This window comes from Zootoca vivipara, chromosome 14, assembly GCF_965207765.1.
Source record: "Zootoca vivipara chromosome 14, rZooViv2.hap1.1, whole genome shotgun sequence".
NCBI lineage: Eukaryota > Metazoa > Chordata > Lepidosauria > Squamata > Lacertidae > Zootoca > Zootoca vivipara.
In genome coordinates, this window is record NC_142597.1 from 39,879,498 (window position 1) to 39,903,094 (window position 23,597).

The window sequence follows — 23,597 nt, forward strand, 5'->3', positions numbered from 1 at the left end:
GGGAAGCCCAGTGCGTGATCACACCGCTGTGAAATGCATTATTTGCATTTTCAATCTCGTAATTCACACTTGCAAACAATGAAATTACCTTCAACTGGCACTACAGAAAGTGCCGTTATCATTACCTTCCCTCTTTCATGCTTATATAGGTTTTGCATTGCAAAAGGGGGGGTGGGGTTGGAATTAAAATATATATATATGGAAGGAAAGGGAGGGGGGAAATTCCGGGAGCAGTTTTGAATTGGACGTTGTGAAATTAACTTGGCCTCATAGAAAATGTGGTCCCCAGAAATACAGCCGAGGACAACAGGCTCTATGCATTCCACCTGTGCATCATTTACAAGTAGAAACTGGTGCACAGAGTTTCCTGTGAAACTTAGGAACGTCCTTCTTATATTTTTAAGAAGCTTCCCAAACGGTAGCCGTGTTTGCCTCTTGCAACCGCGATAAAGGCCACATCCCCATGCCATGACACATTAAACAAGCATGAGCGCAGACCCAAACATCTGAAGGGCACCAGGTTGGGGAAGCCTGGACAAAACCACGGGTGGTCTGTGTGAAACCAAAGCCTGTGCTAAGCTAAAAATTGCGGTGGAATTTTTTTTTAAAAAAAATTAAAACCCGAGGGCCACAACGCCTCGCAGGCAACCTTCTGGGGGCCACATGCCAGTGGAGGGCAGGGCAGAGGGTGCTAATCTTACCACGCTATGGTAGGTTGCATTCTGGGTTCTCCGAGTGGTTTAACAACCAGACCAGGGAACTCTGGGAACTGTAGTCCTGTGACGGGAGCAGGGGTCTCCCCAACCACCCTTAACATACTGCAGCTCCCAGAATCCTCCGGGTGAAGCCAAGGCTGTCTAAAGTGGTACGGTACGGCTTTAAATTTATACTGCAGATGGGGCCTTAAATGCGTTCTCCTTTACAATATGTCACGAAAGACTCTTGGTGACATTGAAAACAGTGCAATCTGACTGCATGGAAATTTTCTATTTTCTTTTTTAAAGCACACACAAAGCAAGATATAGCTGAAGTGTCTGAGCAGCAAATGGCAAGGGCAGAGCCCGGCCTGAACCGCAGAGAAACGCAGCGTGCAATTCTAGCGGTGAAACGCACCCATCTGGCCCGGCCAGGACAGAAGGCCCACATTGTGCCGGTGACAAATGGCTAACTGATACAAAGAACCAGGGACGGTGACAGCCTGAAGAACAGGTCAATATCAAGCTGTCACAGAGCCCTCCGAGAAGCGTAATTAACCGCTTACTAACCTGGCATCATCAGTCATCGTGGAATGGTCAATCGGGGCCATGAAGCTGACCAGCTTGCTGTGGACGTGATACCTGAGAAGAGAAACACACACACACAGAGGATGCGTTGTAACTATTCAGATAGAGGAAATGAAAGCAGAAAGCAGCCTTCTTCTCAAGTCAAGACCACTGGTCTGCTTAGCTCAGAACTTCCTGCACTGGTTGGCAGCAGCTCTCCAGGGTTTCAGGCGAGGAACAATTCCCAGCTGTACTGCAGGCTAAACATGGGACCTTCTGCATGCAGAGCAGATGTTCTGCTACTGAGCTGTTGTCCTCCCACAAAGCTGTTGCGCCTTCATGGAAATCGCTGCAGCGAAGCGATGGAGCACCCTCTGCGCTTGCGTGAGGTTTCGATTCAGAGCATCAGATCCCAGCCATACAAAGGCAGCGGTGGGAAGGCCAGAGAGCCCCTTCTCTCCCCAGCAATTCTCCTCCCACCTCTCTTTCCCTTCAACCCTATACAGTGGCACCTCGGTTTAAGAACAGTCTGGTTTAGGAACAATTTGGTTTACAAACTCTGAAGAACCGGAAATAGTGTCTTGGTTTGCAAACTTTACCTTGGTCTAAGAACGGAATCCGAACGGTGGAAGTGCACGGGCGGCGGGAGGCCTCATTAGGGAAAGCGCACCTTGGTTTAAGAACAGTTTTAGTTTAAGAACAGACTTCCGGAACGGATTAAGTTTGTAAACCGAGGTACCACTGTACTAGATACAACACCGTATCGGGGGGGGGGGGAGAGATTGCACGTTCTTTTGTAATACAAGTAAATCTTTAATGAAAAATATTTCAAAAAAAAAGGAAGAGGGAGGAGGAGAAGCCCTGCTGAATCAGGCCAAAGGACCATCTAGTACAGCTTTCCGTTCTCACAGTGGTCAACCAGATGCCCTAATGGGAAGCCTGTAAGCAAGAAGTCGCCCATAACAGAACTCTCCCCACCTGTGATCCCCAGCCACTGTTATACTGATTCGGCCAGTATAGCCATTTGGAGACAGAACAAAGCCAGCATGGCAGCTATGCTTTCAAAGCTTAACCATGACTGCACCAAGAGCTCCTGCTTCGCTGGTCTCCTCTAGCCACCACCCTCCCCAGCTTAGCATTCATGTCCAAACTGGGGGCCGCAGTCTGTTTTGTTCCAAATAAATTGCCATGACCAGAAAAGGTGTGTTCTTCACTTACTAATTTGGGTGCCTTCCTGTTCACCCAGATCTTTCTTCCGCTAACCACTTTTGCTTTCTTTATGACCGCTGCTCTTCTTCCGCTTTCATTTCTAGTTATGGTGTGTGTTTATCTTTTCTCTCTGTCTCTCCATTCTACCATTATGCACTACCATGTATGTTGCCAGGGAGATGGGACCTCAGGACTGCGGGGGTGTGTGTGTGTAAAATGCAGCCCTCTGGGGCCCCAAACGTGGGGCAGAGGAACAACCATAAATTCTGCCAACTTCTACACATACTCCCTCTTCTTATATCCTCCATCCAGGCAAGCAAAAGGCAGTGTCAGAGTTCAAGGTCACGTTCCAGCAGAGCAAAAGCATTCAAAGGGAATGTAAAATTGGATGGCAAAGGGGCATGACGTGAGAAAAGGGGTGTGCCGAGAAGTTTGGAGGGCCATATTTGGCCCCCGGGCCTGAAGTTCCTCTATCCCCAACCTATAATCTTGCAGCTTTGCTATGATCTCCTCTTGCCATCATTCCCAGTGCCGGATTTACGTGTAAGCTAAACAAGCTATAGCTTAGGGCCCCACTCTCTTGGGGGCCCCCAAAAAAATTAAAGGAAAAACAACATTTCCAAAATATAAGATAAAAAACAAATAAAATAAAACCTAATACAGCAACAGTGTTTTGTTTTGTATTCCTTTGTGTTGTGTAGGCTCCTATGATGTAAGTCATGGCCCCTGCCTGCTAGCCTGCTCCGTAAAATATCACCGGTTTGCTCATTTCTATATAGGGTGCCTACATTCTGCATGCACTGGTTGCATGGTAACCTGTGCCAATGGCTTTAGATACCTATTAGGTCCATAAATTACCATATAGCATATATTCAACAACAAAAAAACAGCAACACTTTGTTGTTGACAAAGGACAGCTGGACATATAAAGGGCCCCATTACTTTCAGTAGCTTAGGGCCTCATCAAACCTAAATCCGGCCCTAGTCACCCCCCTCCCCCTCTTAGGGTTTTTATAACTAGGGGACTGGGGAGGGGGAGAGAGAGACATAATCCCACAGACAAAAACTGTTCTAAATCCCTTTGGCTAAAAGGAAGAAGAAATAATAGTAATAATAATAATAAAATAGAAAGGTAGTATAAGCCCAGCTCAGGGTGGTGCGATGCTTGTCAGGGGGCTCTGGCGGAGTCATGAATATATCCCAGTTGCGTACGGCGCTGACAGGAAGGAATATTGATAGTCAATAATTACAGGCTTTTAGGCCCAACAAAGCAGCTCTACCCTCTTTTCATAAATTATCTCATGACATCTATCTTAAAAATTGCTATGCCAGGCCTGACCCAGCCCCACTCGGCTGACTTGCTATCAAGTGCCCATCTAAGCACGGGATTTATTGTTTTGGTCACACAGGCACACAAGAGAAAGGGGTGCTTGGCGTTGTCCATCTCTCCCCTACCTCCAACCCCCAAAACCAAACCACACCAGCAGGGAAGGCAGTACAGTAGGTTTTCTGGCTTCAGTGCATCAAAAGAGAAACATCTACTTCAAATTTATTCTGACGCACAACTCGGGATAAAAAAAGGTGAATCGGTGGTAGCTGGCCCCAGAGAAGCCCCCCAGGTGTTGCTGGACTGCAGCTCCCATCAGCCCCCCAACATGGCCAACGGTCAGGGATGCAAGGAGTTCGAGTCCAACCACAACTGATCTGGACGCATTGCTCCAATAGTTGGACTGGCTAAGTATTCATTTCCAAGCTCGATTAAAAACAAAAGTGTTGGTATTATTAGCCTGTAATGCTTGGGGTCCTGGCTTAAACATTTAGGAACATGAGAAACTATTGTGGGCCACCTGAGTACACACATGCAACACAACCATGCACACTTGCCTTGTAGCCATGCACACTCATCTTCCTGCTCAGAGTCTCAGGGGCGTGAATTTTAGTCTAGCAGCGACAGATCAAACAATGATGGCGCCAGGCAAACTTCCCTTGGCAGAGCATTCCCCAAATGGGGAACCACCACTGAGAAGGCCCTGTTCTTGTGCTGCCACCCTCTGCATCGCCTCTGATGATGAACGCAATTTTATCCCATTCCTTTTTTTCCTTTACTGTATACTACTTTGATAGCCTCTGCCTATCGATATAAGAAGGAACAAATAAATAAAACTCAAAGCTAAGAAGGCAGTCAGGTTGCACAGAGTGGGATGGGAGGGTGAGCTACAACTGGCCAAGCACCTTAGACCGAAGTTTGTTTGTTTTTATTTCACAATATTTACCGTATTTTTCCATGTATAAGACTAGGGGGGGGGGTGTTAACCAAAAAAATAGGTTTGGGGCTCGTCTTATACACGAGTACTGCTGAGGGGTGTTTTCTTAATTTGGAGTTCACCATGGGGCCGTCTTATAGACGGAAAAATATGGTATATACCGGTTGATTGTAATAAAACCTCAAAGCAGTTTACAAAAGAATAAAGTTATCAATATATATATATATATATATATATATATATATATATATATATATATATAAAAGTTAAAAGCAAGTATTTAAAACATACCCCCCAAAAATGAAATCAACAATAAGCTAAAAGCAGATTAAAGCACAGGACAGCTTCTACATGCCTGGACAGGCTTACCTAAACAAAAATGCTTTTTTGGCAGACACCAAAAATAGTACTGGGAAGGCATCTTCCTCATGTCAACAGGCAAGGAGTTTCCAAAGTCAAGCCACTCTAAAAGACTGATTTCTTACAAGTGTGGAACAAGCATTATGCACCAGTGCCAGTTTGGCTGACCGAAACAGTCAAACGGGCATGTATGGTGCAAGGCGATCCGGCAAGTGAAGACAAGCCAGCCTAATTTACTCACCGAATTTTCCTTCCTTTGCTGGCCTTTTTGTCCACTTTCTTCCGGATTTTGCTCCGCAGTTTCTGGATAGCCAGCCATTGCCTAAGGGAGGGGGGGGGAGAGAAACTGCAGGAATTGTTATGGTTCCTTGAAAGAGGGTGGGGACATCATCGCACAGCTTTTTGGCGAATGCTGAAGATGCACTCCCCCCCCCCTTGGGCTGATGTACATTTCTAGGAGCCACTTAAGCTTTTCTGATTGTAAGTTGCTTTAATCTGTTCTCCATATTGTGTATTAGTCCTGTGAACCACCCTGGCATGTAGGGCGGGTGATAAATTTAAATAATAATCTAAAACTATCAGCTCCCAGGGAGAAAGGCACCCATATCAGCTTCCACTAGGCTTATTTGAACCCTGGCACCCAGTAAAATTTGGGCATGTGGTTGATTGCCAGAGACGCTGAGCCAGTGCAAACAGGAACTGAGCAGGAAGAAGCAAACAGCCTCTCATGGATGGAGGACTTTTGAAGGGATATTTCCAGAGACCATCATAGGAGGTACCCAAAGGTACTGACAGCTGAGGGAACAAGCTGAGGGAACAGGAAGGACTTGCACTGCTTATATTAGCAGCAGAGGCTCTGCCTTACCTTCCAAGTTCCGGACTGCAGAATCCGGGACCGGCAGCCATTTGACACCGGAAGTTGTGTCGATGTAACTTCCGGTGTCGCTTTGCCCTTCTATGGGCACCCAAAATGGCCGCTGCCGGCTTCGAAAGTCGCTTGTACACATGTCAGGAAGTCCGCCGACGCAACTTCCGGTGTCACTCCGCCCATCTATGGGCACCCAAAATGGCCGCCGCCAACACCGGAAGTCACGTCTATGCACTTCCGGACATGCGTAGATGCGACTTTTGGAGCTGGCGGTGGCCATTTTTGGTGCCCATAGAAGGGCAAATCGGAAAGGAAAAAAATGGCCGCCGGCAGGAGAAAATAACGGAGAAAAACGGGAGACGAAGCGATACGGGGGACCACCGGGAAAAGGTAAGTAAAAAAGGGGTTTCCCTGGGGAAAACGGGAGACTTGGCAGCTATTGGCTCTGCAGGAAGGCCAGAACTGCAGTGCAGCTAAAAATACGATTGCCTTAAAGCTGCCTAAGAGCCCATTTTCTGTATCCCCAGAGTTGAATGTAGAGCTAAGGGGCAAACCCTTGTTTCTATCTCCACTTCGGTGCTTAGAAAAAAAGGCTTTGTTAAAAAGTGAAAACACACACACACACATCCCATCACCACACACAGCAATATTTATAAATCTGGTTAATGAATGTTACACATTTGGAAAACAGCCACCAGCTAAAATTTGGAAAAACATTAAAAAGAGAAGGAAAAAACCACAATAACGAGAGTTAGGAAAGAACCTCTGGCTGCGAACACACCATACCCTTAAAGCACGTTCAAAATACATTTCCTCTCTCAAAGAATCCTGGGAACTGTAGTTTGTTAAGGGTGCTGGGAATTATAATTCTGTGGGGGGGGGACTACAGTTCCCAGGATTTGGGGGCAGTGTGACAGTGCTCTGAATGTGCTTTAAAAGGTATAGTATGTACACAGCCACATATATCCAGGATGGATGCACATACACACACACACACACACACACACACACACACACACACACACACACAACTAAAAACTGAGCTGGAGTCAGTTGCATACAAATCACTGCCCATAAGCTGTTTGATGCGTATAAAAAAAGAAAAAAGCTCAGGCGCATCGGTGAAACGGTTTTCATCCTTGTTAAAATATTGCCTGGTGGTGTTTTGTTTTTGTTTATTTGGTGGTATGCCTGGAATATTATGGAAACAAGGCTCTGCTATCATTTAAACAGGAGGCAGCCCAAAAAACCTCCCGCACTTAAGTGGTGATTACATTGTACATTTATCTGACTTTACAATAAAATAGATTGCGGTAATTAAGATTATATTAAGATTGTGGTAATTGGATTTTGAGATTCCACCCCACCCCACCCTGCGATGCCGGGCTCCCCGACAAGTAAATCAGGTGAAGGCAATGCCAGCTTCTAGCTTAAAAATAAAAATGTGCGTTAACTAGCAGGAAGAATTTTCATTCCCTGCCTCCTGTCCACCCCCTTCCCTCCAATTCAGTCTCCTCCAAATATCTTTGGCACACACAAACGTGGTGTGATAAACACAAATCACATCCCACCTATCCCCTTGCCTTTTTGCAAAGATTACAATTCAAACTCAAGACTTGAGTATTCATTGCACTACCCTGCACAAGCCAGCAGTGTGTTGCCCTTCGTGCAATGTTTCAAGGCAGGGGTAGCCAGAAGAAGGACCTCTGACAAAAGTACTCACAATTTAAACAGGCCACTTACCTGCCCATTGCCACCTGGTCGTTGGGGTCCAAGGAGCTGGTTTTGCGTTCAATAAGTTCCCTGAGGAGCTGAAAATGAAGAAAGAGGAAGCCATGTTTTGTTTTTTTGAAAAGAGCAATACAAGATTGTGAAATTCTCAGACTGGGTTTGGACAACCACCTTGTTGGGGGGGAAGGTGGGCGACAGAAAAGAAAGCCAGACTGCTGTTCCTTCTCGCCTAGGCTTTACTTCCTTCCTGCTTCTTCCCCAGGCTCACTCCATATAAGTTAGCAGGCCAGTGTTAACATCTTGGCTCCTATACTTAGAATGGCTTTGCTGGCCATGAACCATAAATATCAAGCGTCCCTTGTCCCTTCAACCAGCAGCCTTGCCAGATCATTTCTTTCTGCACACCGCTGGAATGAATTCGCCGAAACTCCCAACGGATCTTACCCAGCTTCTGAACTCAAGGAATGAGAACCAGAACCATGAATTTCACCCTCCCCTCCCATGCCAGCAGTAGTACGCCATCGGCTTCTTTATTTCCTCAAATCTATATCGCATAAAGTAGCTTTGAATTAAACCTCAAAGAGGTTTTTTAACCAGAATAATGCAGAGTCAGGCCATGGTTACCAATGGCTCAGTATATAACCAACCCTGGCTGGCAAGATTTCTCCAGGGTTTCAGACAAAGACTACTGTCGCAGTCCTTCCAAGGGATGTTGGGGATTGAACCCGGGACATTCTGCATTGAAAGCAGGTGCTCCACCCCTGGCCTCTGCCATTTGTATTTCCTTCTTTGAAAAGCTCCCTTACTCAGCAAAAGCTTTGAGACTACTGAAAGCACACAATGGGGGAAAAAAAATTCCAGCGGTAAGGGCCACATTCCCTTCTAGACAACCTTCCGAGGGCCACGTGTAAGGTGTTGGTTGGGACCAGAGGCGGAAGTGGCTGGGGCAACAAACCTAAATTTTTACCTTTGCACAGCAGGTTACAGACATTAGAATAATAGAATAATAAGAGTTGAAAGAGACCACAAGGGCCATCCAGTCCAACCCCCGGCAAGCAGGAAACACCATCAAAGCATTCTTGACATATGCCTGTCAAGCCTCCGCTTAAAGACCTCCAAAGAAGGAGACTCCACCACAATCCTTGGCAGCAAATTCCACTGTCAAACAGCTCTTACTGTCAGGAAGTTCTTCCTAATGTTTAGGTAAAAGCTTCTTTCTTGTAGCTTGAATCCATTGTTCCGAGTCCGCTTCTCTGGAGCAGCAGAAAACAACCTTTCACCCTCTTCTATATGACATCCTTTTATATATTTGAACATGGCTATCATATCACCCCTTAACCTTCTCTTCTCCAGGCTAAACATACCCAGCTCCCTAAGCCGTTCCTCATAAGGCATTGTTTCCAGGCCTTTGACCATTTTGGTTGCCCTCCTCTGGACACGTTCCAGCTTGTCAATATCCTTCTTGAACTGTGGTGCCCAGAACTGGACACAGTATTCCAGGTGAGGTCTGACCAGAGCGGAATACAGTGGTACTATTACTTCCCTTGATCTAGATCAGGCACCCCCAAACTGCGGCCCTCCAGATGTTTTGGCCTACAACTCCAATGATCCCTAGCTAACAGGACCAGTGGTCAGGGATGATGGGAATTATAGTCCAAAACATCTGGAGGGCCAAAGTTTGGGGATGCCTGATCTAGATGCTATACTCCTATTGATGCAGCCCAGAATGGCATTGGCTTTTTTAGCTGCTGCATTACACTGTTGACTCATGTCAAGTTTGTGGTCTACCAAGACTCCTAGAACCTTTTCACATGTACTGCTCTCAAGCCAGGTGTCACCCATCCTGTATTTGTGCCTTTCATTTTTGTTGCCCAAGTGTAGTACTTTACATTTCTCCTTGTTAAAATTCATCTTGTTTGCTTTGGCCCAGTTGTCTAATTTGTTAAAGTCATTTTGAAGTGTGATCCTGTCCTCGGGGGTATTAGCCACCCCTCCCAATTTGGTGTCATCTGCAAACTTGCTCAGGATGCCTTTATCATTGTGTCCTCCATCTAGGCAAGAGCAAGAGGCACTATCAGAACGCACAGACACTTTACAGCCAGGCAAAAACACTCAAGGGCATGGGTAGGCAAACTAAGGCCCGGGGGCTGGATCCGGCCCAATCGCCTTCTAAATCCGGCCCACGTGTTTTTACATGAGTAGAATGTGCCCTTTTATTTTAAATGCATCTCTGGGTTATTTGTGGGACATAGGAATTCGTTCATTTCCCCCCCCAAAAAAATATAGTCCGGCCCCCCACAAGGTCTGAGGGACATTGGACCAGCCCCCTGCTGAAAAAGTTTGCTGGCCGCTGCTCAAGGAGGTTGCAAAGCCGGGTCAGTGGGATGTGTTTCAAGAAGTTCAGAGGGCTAGATAGAGAAGCCCAGAGGGCCACACTTGCCCTGCCCCCAGGCCTGTCTTAAATCCTGGTAATCAGGGGGGGGGGGCTTTACACTGGCTCTGACGTATTATTGTAAGCCGCCTTCTGTTTTGGAAAGGGAGTAGATGGCGTTGCAATAGTTTCTTCATCAAGAATGCTGGGGAGGGGTCCCTTTGGGGCAAGATAAATTGTGGAGGGTGGGGTGGGGGTTGAGAATAGGAGGAAGCTGGAACTCGCTTTGGAGCGCAACACAGAATGCCATTAGGAAGACTTATTGTACTACAGTTAATTTCAGACGAAATCAATGAGCGTTGCAGGCTTCCCTTCATCATTTTATGATTAGTTTAATCCACCCCATCTATATCAGCAGAGAATCTTTAAAAGGTCAGGCAGAAAACACAGGGAAAGAAAAGGTGGATAAAGGCATCCATCTCTACACGGGGGGACGGGGGACGGGGGGAACAGGCGAGCTAACGATCTTTTAAGCCCAAACAAGTGGGTTTGGGGCTGTTTTGGATTTCAATGCAAACCAGAAGTGGGATGCGTTAATGCTCAAGATAATGTTCGATGCATGGCTATGTTCCACTTCTGGCTCGATAACAAAAGGCAGCAACACAGTTGAAAACGTAACACGTTTTGTGAGATTCCTGGGAACCCCCGATTTCACTTTAAAACAGGCACTGCAAACTTCTAGTCCTCCTTAAGTTATACGACACAGTTGCACTCATGCAAAGCCGATGCTCTACTCACTTCTTCTTCTTTGGCAATCACTCGTAGCCAAGTAAGATTGTCTTCCATAAACACGGTTTTAACAATGAGTCTGTGACTGTGGAGACCAATTCTGGAACCACACATCCTTCCACAGTGTGGACATTGGTTTCCGGGCAGGAGTTGATCAGAGTGTGGATTTTCCAAGCGTGCCTTCCTCTTAGCACATTTCTCCCTTGCGTCCTGAGTTCAAGTGTCTTCAAAGCCCATGACACCTTTGGTAAAGGCTGTTCTCCAACTGGAGCACTCGCAGACCAGTATTTCCCAGTTGTTTAAACTACATTTTTTAGATTTGCCTTGAGACAGTCTTTAAACCTCTTTTGTTGACCACCAGCATTACGCTTTCCATTTTAAAGTTCGGAATAGAGTAGCTATGGCCCGCATATTTTAAGGAGGGTTCAAATCCTTCCTTTGAAAATGCAACTCGCTTGCGGTTTTTGCATACAGAAGGTCCCAAGTGGCTTACTCTTGGCTTCCCCACCACACAAACACACATATGCACAAATACACACAAACACACACAGAGACGGATCCCAGAAAGGTTTCACCCAACCTGGCCTGCTGCCCTTAACAGATAGACACCTAAAGGATGTGTGTATATATTTATTTAAATCTCTCCTTCCCTCCTCAACAACTCTTCTATTAAAAAACATAAAGGCAATTAAAAAGCCCCCTGCGATGCTTTTTCCATTTGCTTACACACACACCCTTTAAATTCTTATTACTGCAGCAATTACATTCAGAGCCGTTAAGGGGCAGAGAGGCCGCTGCTTTGTTCCCGCAGGGGAGGGAGCAGAGAGAATAAACCCAGCAAGCTCCCTCCCTCCCTCTCTCTCTCTCTTTGCCCTGTTTATCTGATTGATTCCCCAACATCTTCCTGGCACACAATCTATCAGTTTATCTCTCCCACTTCATCACAGTCACTCCTGGCAGCTAAGTACAAGATCCAAATCCAGCCTTACGCAGACGGGCGACACGTTAAAACCCGTGTTAACCGCGGCACCGCTCTGTAAACAGTTGCCCTCTGGGGCTCGGGGAGAAAATGGGCTGCTCCTTTTGCCCAGTCAATATCACGGGAGCAAAGAGTCTGGAGTGGAGCAAAACGAAGGAGATACTTATTAGATGCCTTGCTTCTTCTCCTACAGCGCCGGCTGGTATGGTTGATCTTATTTTTGGAAAGGGAGAGGGGGAAAAGAAAGCTTGAATACTCTGCAGCAAAGCGTATTTACCTTCACGGCAAATTGTTCCTTCTGGGCAAGTTCGCTTGGTGGATCTGTCACATGAGCATGGGGGGCTGTGTAGACAACTGCCTTTGGGGCCAGGTAGGGGAAGAAAAGGGGGCAAATTCTGCATGGGGGTTGGGGGTTAGAAAGCCGCCCAAGTTAGATAAACTTAGTCTGCAGTCCTACACAAACACCACACTTCCACCGACGAAATCAATAGGTCTCTTTTTCTAGCACAAACACTCATGCCCTGGGCTTCTGCTCTGAGCATCCACCACACTCTTTGTATCAAGAACTCCTGGCACACTTTGGAGAAAGAGGCCCAGAGGCCAGTGCCTGAGGTTCCCCATCCATTGTTGTTGTTTAGTCGTGTCCGACTCTTCATGACCCCATGGACCAGAGCACACCAGGCACTCCTGTCTTCCACTGCCTCCCGCAGTTTGGTCAAACTCATGTTGGTAGCTTCGAGAACACTGTCCAAGCATCTCGTCCTCTGACGTCCCCTTCTCCTTGTGCCCTCTATCTTTCCCAACATCAGGGTCTTTTCCAGGGTGTCTTCTCTTCTCATGAGGTGGCCAAAGTATTGGAGCCTCAGCTTCACGATCTGTCCTTCCAGTGAGCACTCAGGGCTGATTTCCTTCAGAATGGATAGGTTTGATCTTCTTGCAGTCCATGGGACTCCCAAGGGTCTCCTCCATAATTCAAAAGCATCAATTCAGCAATCAGGAGAGGGGTCTCCCATCTCTGACCTAGCTAGTTTCTGTGTTTGTGTGTGTGTGCAGTGTGCTGTAGGGTTTAGTGTTGGAGCAGGACTTGGGAATTCAGAGTCCGAATCCCCACTTGGCCATGAAGTTCGCTGGGTGACCTTGGGACAGCGAATGTCTCTCTCCCTCTCAGCCTAATCTACCTCACTGGGTTGCTGGCAGGAATCTTTTTGCCCAACATGGGATTTGAATCCATGACCCTGAGATTTAAGAGTCTCATATGCTCTACCAACTGAGCTATCCTTTCTCCCACCCACTGAAGTCATGTTAACAATGGAAATTCTTTTCTTTTCTTTTTTAAGGGAAACTTAAGACACAGACAGGGAAGGGACACTACCCAATGGAAAAAGTCTGGTTGGCTCTGCATAGGTGCCTCTGCTATTACAGTGGTACCTCGGTTTAAGTACACAATTGGTTCCGGAAGTCTGTACTTAACCTGAAGCGAACTTTACCATTGAAAGTAATGGAAAGTGGATTAATCCGTTCCAGGCGGGACCGGGGAGTACTTAAACTGAAAGTACTCAAACCGAAGCGTACTTAAACTGAGGTATGACTGTATTGGTTTTGTGTGTGTGTGTGTGTTTTAATTGATTTGTTTTTCTGCTATTTTGTCCTATGGCCTTGCAGCCAGCACAAACGCACACACAGACTGCACCAGGTTCCAGAGCAGAGCCAAGGCTTCAGAGTAAGAAGATGAATGATAAACCAATTTACTGAAGGAAGCAGCAAAATATTTTTTTTTAAAAAAAGATTCCACTACAGGGTCTTAGAAGAAGAAGAAGAAGAAGAAGAAGAAGAAGAAGAAGAAGAAGAAGAAGAAGAAGAAGAAGAAGAAGAAGAAGAAGAGGAGGAGGAAGAAGAAGAAGAAAAAGAATGGAGGGGGGGGAGGAATGAGAAAGAAAAAGAACACCACTCTCCGTTCCTGAAGTTGTAATATTTCATTAGGTTCAGCAATCCCAGTTAGAATTTATTAGTCAAAACAGAAAAACTCTAGTCAGACCCCCACGTATTCCATTAGGAGTGACAGATGGAGTCTCCCAGTGTCTAATTATTAAGTAGGAAACGCAAGTAAATCACACTATCAGCACTAAGCCCCCGATGTGTGAAGATTGAGGCAGAGGGGAAGGAAATGGTGGTGGTTGAGGAACTGGAATAAAACTGTGGCTGGCGAGTTCTCTCAATCAAACTGGCACCGAACGACTTCCACTGATGCAAATCTCCTAATACTGTCCCCCCTTATAGCCTGCCTCGGAAGGCTGAAACTTGCCAAGGTCAGCGGCAGGAAGTCTTTCTCAGCCCAGGGACCACATTCCCTTCTGGGCAAGGTTCCAAGGGCCACGTCCCAGTGGCAGGCAGAGCCAGGTAGGGCCTAAAGAAAACAGAGTTCAAGCGATGCTAACGTTCCCTTTGCACCACGGGCGAGTTACTACACATGTCTCACAATTTTGCGATGTAGGGAAATGCACACAGGGGGCAAATGTCCTGAAAAGCATTCAAATATATGAATGTCTGTGATGTGGTTTTTAAAAACGTACACGAAAGTGTGTCTAATATGCACTGGAAAGCATGCACAGTGAGGGCAGGTGGTGCACAAAAATGCCTGTTTTAGTGGCAAGTCAGGTGGGTGCAATTTTTCATTTTGTTTTTTAAGATCATATGAGTGAGCATATATGAAATGGCACAGAATTGAAACAGGGGACCAGCCCTTCCTAGCTCTGCATAACCTAGCTATGCATAAGAGTACCAGTAGCTGGGGGAACTTTGGGGGAGGCCCCTTTCCAAAGGCACTTCGTTTGTTAATTTGGGCTGATTAGATAGGCCCTTGGTTTGATCCAGGCATGCCTTTTCTAATGCCCTCATTCATCCTCCATCTCCCTCTTTCTCTTCGTCCATTTACAAGATGCAATGACGGCCGCCACCAACACGGTAGGTTAGGCGGATTCAGGGAGGGTCAAGGGCTACAAAGCCAAGATGGTATTGTTTTGCCTCCACTGTTGGGAGGCGGTAATGCTATTGTATGCCAGTTGTTGGGGGAAACAAGTGGAGAGACTGCTCTTGCACTCAGAGCCTTCTTGCAGCTCTCCCATGGATATCTGGTTGGCTGCTGCGATGAAAGGATGCTAGACTAGATGGGCCTTTGGCCTGATCCAGCAGAACTCTCCCAATGTTCGTGTACAGAGTTCATTATTGCTGCTGTTGTTTAGATTTCTATACCGCGCTTCATCCAAGGATCACAGGGCAGGTTACACATTAAAAAAACCACACAAAAATGCATACCATAATAAGCAAAAATAATACCCCCCCCCAAACCACAGTCTTAAAGGTCATAGATTTAATTAGCCGAAGGTCTGGGAGATGAGGAATGTTTCTTTTTCTACCTGGCACCTAAAGATATGTAACAAAGGCACCAGGCGAGGCTTACTGGGGAGAGTATTCCGCAAGCAGGGAGCCACCACAGAAAAGGCCCAGTTTCGTATTGCCAACCTCCAGACCTCTTGCGGAGGAAGCACACAAAGAAGGACCTCTGATGAGGATCGCAGGGTCCAGGTTGGCTACACACTGGAAAAGTATCCTACTGTTTTGGGGCAACAAGCTATCAGCAGCCAACAGTCAGAAAGGCGAAAGTGCCCCTCTAAACCTGGTTATGGGCGAAAACAAACACTGAGAATTAGACCTCGCAAGCGCATGTCTAAATCCACCTGTGGAGAGTCACAGAAAGCTATCAGTTCTGCAACAGGAAGGTTGCAAATTAACATTACTAACCATTACTCAACAGCACGCCTGTGTTCTACCTCCACAGTAGCTGACTGGGAGCTGAGAACTGCAGGTGGACAGGGTGCTGCTGGGCTCAGGTCCTGCTTTCGTGCTTCCCATTACTATCCATGGTGGCTACATTCCTGCCAGAGGCAATACGCTTCTGAATACCAGTTGCTGGAAACTGCAGGAGGGGAGAGGGCTGCTGCGCTCAAGTCCAGCATTTGAGTTTCCCACAGGCATCTCACTGGCCACTGTGAGGACAGGATCCATTGGCCTGATCCAGCACAGCTCTTCTTAGCTTCTAAATGTCAGCTTCACCATGAATATACCAACACCGATCCAGAGCTGCTGAAGGTTAGGCATTAATTACATCTACCACCAGCTCAGCAACGACCCACCAAAAATTAAATATAAAGAATGCCGCTGGGGAAAACTGCGTAACTGTGAAAAGCAACAGAAAAAAGGACATGCCCTCTTCTTCGTAACCCATTAAGAGGAGCCCCCAGACCAAGCTTTAAAAACGTCCTATTAACCACCTACTCAGCCATTCCAGAGACACATGCCTATGATAAGATTATTGTATTGCCATTAACCTATGGAATAGTTGCAGGCAGCTCCTATTTTCGCAAAAAAACAACAACCAACCTCTAAATGCATCTAATGAGAGCCACAAGATCAACTGTCCATATTAATCGCTCACCAGTTTAATTAAGGTAAACCAACTTGTCAGGATGGAAGAAGGAAAAAAAGCCCACTTCCTCTCTCCATTTTTCACCATTATTGACTTGTAATAGTTTGCTGGATTTTGTAATTACTTGTCTGCATGGCATTATCAGAAATCTCATGTGTGTGTGTGTGTGAGAAAGAGAGAGTGCGCACTGAAGTTGCCTTGTTTAAAGTCATACCCAACATGTGCCTGCAAAATCAGAGCTGGAAGTGCTTAAGCAGTTAAAAGATCCAGTAATTAAGGACTCAAGAAGAGGCCGTCTAGTTCTGCAATCCTGTTCTCACAGCGGCCAACCATATGCCCCAGGTGAGCAGAAGCACAAGGGCATTCTCCCTGCATGTGATGCCTGGAATTCAGGAGCACACTACCACGAAGAAAGTGGAGAACTAAAATAATGTCCACCCTCTCTCCTAACATTAGAACTTGTGGACATCCAATGAAGCTGAATGTTAGAAGATTCGGGCCAGAAAGGAAGAATTCCCTTCACCACACAGAGCGCATAGTTGAACTACGGAACTCGCTGCCACAAGAGGCAGTGACGGCCACCAAGTTGAATGGCTTTAAAATACGATCATAGACAAATTCATGGAGGAGAGGGCTATCAGTGGCTACTAGCCATGACAGCTGTGCTTCTCCTTCGCGCGATACTTGTTCGTACCAATTGCTGGGAATCGCAGGTAGAGAGAGCTGTAGTTGCACTCAGGTCCTGCTTTGGAACTTCTCATTTGGACATCTGGTTGGCTACTGCTGGACTAGATGGGCCACTGGCCCGATCCAAATGAGCTCTCTTCATTTCCTCGAGAGGCTAAAAGCTGACCGTGATGGGGTACTTCTCTGATGAGAGCACTCTGCAATCAGAGAGCCACAACTGAAAAAAGCCCCTTTTTGCCTCTCCACCCCTCCCTTCAGAGGAGGAAGCATGCAGAGAAGGGGCTCTGATGATGCTCATCTAGTCCATATAGGATCATGTGGGGAGTAGCAGACCCAGGCATTCAGCACCTAGTCTTGGGTCAATTTTGATCGACTTGTGCTCTTCCAATCCAACCCCTCGCTCCCCCAAAGCAGCTTCCAAGCTCTGGCTCACACGCCTAACAAATAAAAAGGAAGGTCCTTTATGAAGCCACTTTTAAGTGGGAGGCTGGCAGAAAACACGTGCATCCGCTCCCCGACTCGCCTCTCAGGCTTGTCGTTGAAAAAGGCTCCAGGTCCAATTTCTTTGCCAAATCCTACTGAGCAGGAGGAAAATGAGCCAGGTCAGTGGAACAGGTACGGCTACACAGAGCCTGTCAAGGTGGCCTAGCATTCCCACAATTACTTGGGGCACAATGAAGTGGTAATCTTTTAACAGATCATCTCCCCCAAGAAGCATATTGGGGACTGGAAGGGAGAGAGAGAAGCTGACGGTTGTGGGTGGGTGTGAAGCAAAAAGAAGCAAAAGAAGAAGAAAAGAGAAACGAAGGTGTATTTCTCAGCTGAGCAGATGTCTCGAGCGTGATGTACGAGGCACGGATAAGCCCTCGCAGCCCACTGCCAAATCCAAGGAAGTGATTGAAGCCCCCACGCTTCCCAAGGACCGTATTTAGAGACAGTAGGGTAGCCAGGAGTCAGGACCAGCCCCTGCTGAGCTGCCAGATGTTGGCAGCACCTGGAAAACGTCGTCCTCCCCCCCGCCTCTCCCTCTTGCTCTCTGTTCAAGCAGGTGCAGCCTAACAGCAGCACGTCAAAGCGACGAATGTGTGATATGTAAGTCATGGCCAAAGGCAGTTCCTCCCTCCTTTTGTATAGACTCATCCACCATTTGCACACTCATCATTTCCACACCCGCCATTGATGTGCTCTGTTGGAAGTCGAGGCTCCTTCCTCCACACCCCTCGCACTTCGGGAAATGGCCAACCACACACAAAGCAGAGCCTGGCAGCTCCATTTGCTTGAAAGTCAGGTGCTCCCTTCCAAGACCTCTATGCGTTTTAAGTCTTAATTTAGATTAACCCTGGCACCCCGATTAACTGAGGAGGGGGCAAAGTACCCCTGCCAAATACTCCCAATTTCCTGTCCCACCCCAGCGCTGTTCCAGAGGGCCCCTAAATCTCCCATAGTACTTGCATAGCTGAAAAGCCCTATTGCGGAAAGAGAATTCTGCCTGCCCTTCTCTGTGTCCATCCTACTATGTTCATCTCTCTCTTTCTTTTCCTCCCTCCTCTCTCTGTCTGCACATATGCTACACGATTTATTTAAAGGATTTATAAACCACCCACCATTTGAAAAACATCCTGGCAGTGTACCAATAAAAAGAAAGGAGACACAAAAATACAAATTTACAACTGTAAGAACAGATTAAGTCCATCTGTAAAGCCAAAGGGGAACAACATCCAACAAAGCTACCCCTGAAAAAGCCTGGTTCATCATCATCATCATTTAAATAAGGTCTTAAAGAGATGCCTTTCAAAAAAAGAAAAAAGAACTGTTGGTGCTATCCTATATTATATGGCTACAAGCTGTGAAATTGAGAACTTTGTTGCTGGGGCTGTGGTGCCTGTGTGTCATTGATAGCATGTAAAACAGGAGTGGGGACCCTCAAGCACAGAAACTTTGCTCAGGTCCCGCTGCTCGCTGGCCCTGCTTTTTTCGCCCTACTCTAGCGATAATGCCGCTTGCTTGCCTCAAAGGAGAGCAGTGTGTCTGGGCACACCCACTTATGCCACCATGGGTTATGCGTTCTGCCGAAGGCTGCGCACAATGGAATGCAGCTACAAAAGTCGTCCGCCCCCCCAATTCCTTTTACAAAGGAACTCCCCGTGGAAAAGGGAACGGTGCTATCTCTCAATGGGTGGTGGGCCCGAGATAGCTGTTCATTTACAAGCATGAAAAGCGGAGCACATCTGGGCAAAGAAAGACACACGGGGGCAGGTGCTTGCAACTTTTTCCGCTCGGCTTAAAAGTTTCCACCCACTGCCACAAGGCCCCCACCTGATGGTAGAAGTCATCGTCGTCAAAGATCTCCTCGTCCAGGTCTTTGAGGTGTGCGTTGGATGTTGTTGGTGGAAGGGCCTCCTAGTAAGGCAAGAGAAAAATCATGAGGACACTCTGGGCTTGAATCTGGGCTCAAGAGGCTGCTTTCTCAGTGGGCCCCTGTGACGACTGAGCTGCTGAGAAGCCACGGCGACATATCCCGCTTGACTTTATAACATAAACTCAAAGGGGCTTAATGATTTGGGTTTAGGAACCTGCAGTCCCTCCAGGTGTTGCTGGAATACAACTCCCATCATCTCCAACCACTGGCCACACTGGCTGGGGCTGATGGGAGTTGGGAGTCTTCTCAACAAAATCTGGAGGGCCACAGGATCCCCATCTCTGGTTCAGGGGACAAGGACCTAGCTGCCCCCAAGCCTGTTCTCTCTCCCCTACTCCTTGGAGCCATTGCCTCACCAAATGTCGCAGTGGGGGTTCCCCAGTGGCAGGTTATGACAGGGTCCCAAACAGAAATCGAAGAAACTGTGGAAATACCCATCGTCACTTTGGTGCTTAAAATCCCCGAACCGCAGCTTACTCATTTATTAAATTTATTCCGCATCCAAAAGAGGAACCCAAAGGAGCTCAGGGAATATAGCCTATGGCAAGTCAAATACCTTTTGCTAGCTTCGCTTGCAAACCTTACAATCTTTTCACTCCACTGCATTACAAAATTCCTTCTCGGCCTGCCTTCTTCCAGCGATCTTCTCAAAACAAGAAAGGCGCCTTGCTCTCAAACTGCAGCAGCCAATCTGTTTCCTTTCTCACTCCACCCCCCCCAGCCCACCCGCCCAAATTTCCATCTTACCGCCTGTCCTGGCAAAGTCGCTGGCAACGGCTCAGGGGCTGGCTGCAACTTCCCCAGCACCCTGTAGGCTGACCGCTTGGTCCTCGTCCGCTGGAGCAACCTCTCTCGGTCCATCAAGATGTGATCGATCTGGGTCAAGATGGAACGCTCAAAGGCACCAAAACCCTGGAGAGACATTAACCAAGGTCAGACAAATGCAGGGAAAGCCATCTTCCGTTCCCCTGCCCCAATCTTTCTGTGCCAGTAGATTTCCTATGTGAGTGAGGCTTTAACACTCAATTTCAGTTATCCTTCTCCAATAGATGGCTGGACCAGAGAGCATTTTCAGTTCCCTCCAATTTGTTAACCCTCCTTCCTAAATTGTCAGCCAAGGATTTCCCCAGAGACATCTGAAGGAGCGTCTCCACCCCCCATCGTTCAGCCCGGACACTGAGGTCCAGCTCTGAGGGCCTTCTGGCAGTTCCCTCCCTGCGAGAAGTGAGGTTACAGGGAACCAGACAGAGGGCCTTCTCGGTAGTGGCGCCCGCCCTGTGGAACAGCCTCCCATCAGATGTCAAGCAAATAAACAACCATCTGACTTTTAGAAGACATCTGAAGGCAGCCCTGTTTAGGGAAGTTTTTAATGTTTGATGTTTTATCATGTTTTTTATATTCTGTTGGGAGTCGCCCAGAGTGGCAACTTATAAGTTGTTGTTTGTTGTTGTTGTTGTTGTTGTTGTTGTTGTTGTTGTTGTTGTTGTTGTTGTTGTTACTATTTTCTATTTCTTGATGCAGGTGCTATTATGTATGTATGTATGCGTTGAATTTGTATACCGCCTTTCATCTATAGAGCTCAGGGCAGTTCACAATGCATTTTTACACGCACGCTCCTGATTATGTAGCTTTTTCTTCCCCTTTTAAGTTTTCAAAGTGGGGATCTGCACAAGATGCAGCTTTCCCTGACAACAGGATCTTACAACTGCAAGGAAGCCACAAGCCACATGTGACCTATGACCTGTGCCCACCCCCCCAAAAGAGAGGAGCGACTCTTGCCTTCCCCAGCTTCCCAGAAGCCAGCTTGGTCCTATCATGCCACTTCTGCAACGTGCTGTTCCGATAGGCCCGGAAGTCGGCAAACCGCTTGGCCGCGAACTCTGGGTAATCGTCCATTCCCAGCTTCCGTTTGGGTGGCCTCTTCCTCTCCTTGTCTTCCATCTCAGCTTGGTCATCGTCATCATCACTACTTGGGATCTCTTCGTTGCTTTTTTTTTAAAAAAAAAAAAGCAAGATGAAGAAGGTTGTAACTCAATGCATTTATTTATTTAGCAATATACCACTGTATGATTTGGGGGGGACAGGATGACCTCTAAGTGGCTTATAGCAAATATAAAACATTGAAATTATCGGTTAAAAAACAAGTATTTAGACAGATCCAGAAGGTGATCAAAAGCAACATTGGCTAAGAGGGATAAAATACATATGACATCTACACATCTGGATGGGCTTGCTTAAACAGAAATGTTTTAAGCAGGCACCGGAAACAGCAAAGACGCTTGCCTAATGTCAACAGGCAGGGAGTGTACATGATGCTACAGCAAAAAGTTGAATTCTCACCAGTGTGGAACCATTACTATGTGGGACCCATAGCCATGCCAGTTCTACAGACCTAAGGAGGTGAACCGGCACATATGGGGTAAAGCAATCCTGCAAGGAAGCTGGTCCCAACCTGTTAATATACCTATATTAGCACTTTGAACTTGGTCCAGTAGTAACACAGCACCCTCATTCCAAAATCTTCCCCAGGTGGGAGCAGCCAACTCACGAGTGCTCTCAGAGCCCCAAAACCTCTCCCTTATGACAGTTCTGGGCGAGTCCCTAACTGCTGGGTTCTCCCCCTGAGGATTACTTGGCAAATCTCCTTTTTTCCCCTCCTTCAACATCTACTCCCATAAAGGAAGAAAAGTTACAGCATTTGGAATGTGCTCTTGAACTGAGGAGATCATAATGCCTCTTGCATGCCTGGGTGGAGAGATGCATAGGGGCAGGGTGGGGCAGAATGCAAAAAAAGGAAGCTGGTCTATAACAAGGCAAACCACTGGTCCATCTACCTCAGTACTTTCTACACTGGCCAGCAGCAACTCCCAAGGTATAAGACAGGGGTCTTTCCTAGCCCTAACTGGAGAGGCCGGGGATTGAACCTGGGACCTGCTGCACGCAAGGCAGATTCTCTACCCACTAAGCCAGGGGTCCCCAGACTAAGGCCCGCGGTCAGCATACGGCCCGAAGGCCTCTTTTATCCGGCCCGCGACGACCCCCGCCGCCCACTGTCACCACCCGCTCTTACCGGCGCGCTTCCGGGTAAAAACAAAGCGCCGGAAATCGTTTGTGTGCATGCACATGGGCCTCCCCTGACCCGGAAGTGCACCGGAAATGACGTTTGCGCAAACGTTATTTCCGGTGCACTTCCGTGTCGGGGGGAGGCCCATGTGCATGCGCACAAACGATTTTTGGCGGTTTTTCCCAACCCGGAAGCACACCACCGCGCCTGTAAGAGTGTGTGCGCATGCGCATGGGCGTGCACTCCCCTGCCCGCCACGCGATCGGCACCGGCCCGAAGCCAGGTAAGTTTGGGGACCCCTGCACTAAGCTATGGGCCTTTTTCCTTTCCAGCCAGAAGGAAAAGCTTCCCCAGCCTCATCCCTGAAGCCGACAGAACTACCATCGTTTTTGCATTTACCTCTCCTCTTTCCCTTGCTCTCCGTCGACCAGATGCCTCGTGCCCGAGTATTGGTGCAAAAGCTCGTCCTGCAGATCCACCAAGGTCCTCAGCAAAGCCTTGAGGGCTTTGTAATCTGCGGAACAAAATGGAAATGGCATTTAATGTCACTACCAAAGAGTCACTACTAGGAAAGCTTCAAAGACAGGAGACGGGGGGGGGGGGTAGGGGTGGAGAGAGAGAATAATCGAGGACCTTGCAGGCAGCAGGTGGGGCAGCAGCAGTTTTGACACGTCCACCCCCTCACCCCCCCAATGTGACTTCTCCGGTGGCAGCAGGAAGACCATGCTATTTGCCATTGCACTTTTAAGTTCTTCGTCCGGGAAGAAAACACAACAAACAATGGGAATAAATTTGCACATCTTTGCACTCTGGTTGCAAAAGTGTTTTCTGCAGAATCCGGAACGGTGAAAGTGGTAAAGAATTAAGACATGCAAAGGGTGCTCGCAAAGTCGCTTGAATAACACAGAGGGAGCCCAGAGAGGAAAGAAATCTCGGTTAACGCTTCACGGAGCAAAACCAAACAAGAACAGTGCACCGTTCAAGGAGAAATAAACAGAGAGATTTTTGCCTTTCAGGGGCCTGCCTTTTTAAGAGAAGAGTTAGGTGCAACTAAACCTGCCTCAACCTAAACACCCAAGCAGAGCATGTGTTACCTCCAGGAAGATCATGT

At 47.4% G+C, this 23,597-nt stretch overlaps 1 protein-coding gene across 1 annotated transcript in view; it reads right to left on the minus strand.

The window, feature by feature from the left end:
• The window catches only part of AATF (apoptosis antagonizing transcription factor), a 72,828-nt gene that overhangs the window by 15,510 nt on the left and 33,721 nt on the right, over nucleotides 1-23,597 (minus strand). The window contains exons 5-11 of the mRNA XM_035139229.3: nucleotides 22,886-23,000; nucleotides 21,202-21,409; nucleotides 20,170-20,334; nucleotides 19,320-19,403; nucleotides 7,707-7,774; nucleotides 5,337-5,417; nucleotides 1,266-1,337 (exon numbers count right to left, since the gene is read on the minus strand). Coding sequence (XP_034995120.2) covers nucleotides 1,266-1,337; nucleotides 5,337-5,417; nucleotides 7,707-7,774; nucleotides 19,320-19,403; nucleotides 20,170-20,334; nucleotides 21,202-21,409; nucleotides 22,886-23,000 — 793 coding nt within the window. The remainder of the gene's footprint in view (nucleotides 1-1,265; nucleotides 1,338-5,336; nucleotides 5,418-7,706; nucleotides 7,775-19,319; nucleotides 19,404-20,169; nucleotides 20,335-21,201; nucleotides 21,410-22,885; nucleotides 23,001-23,597) is intronic.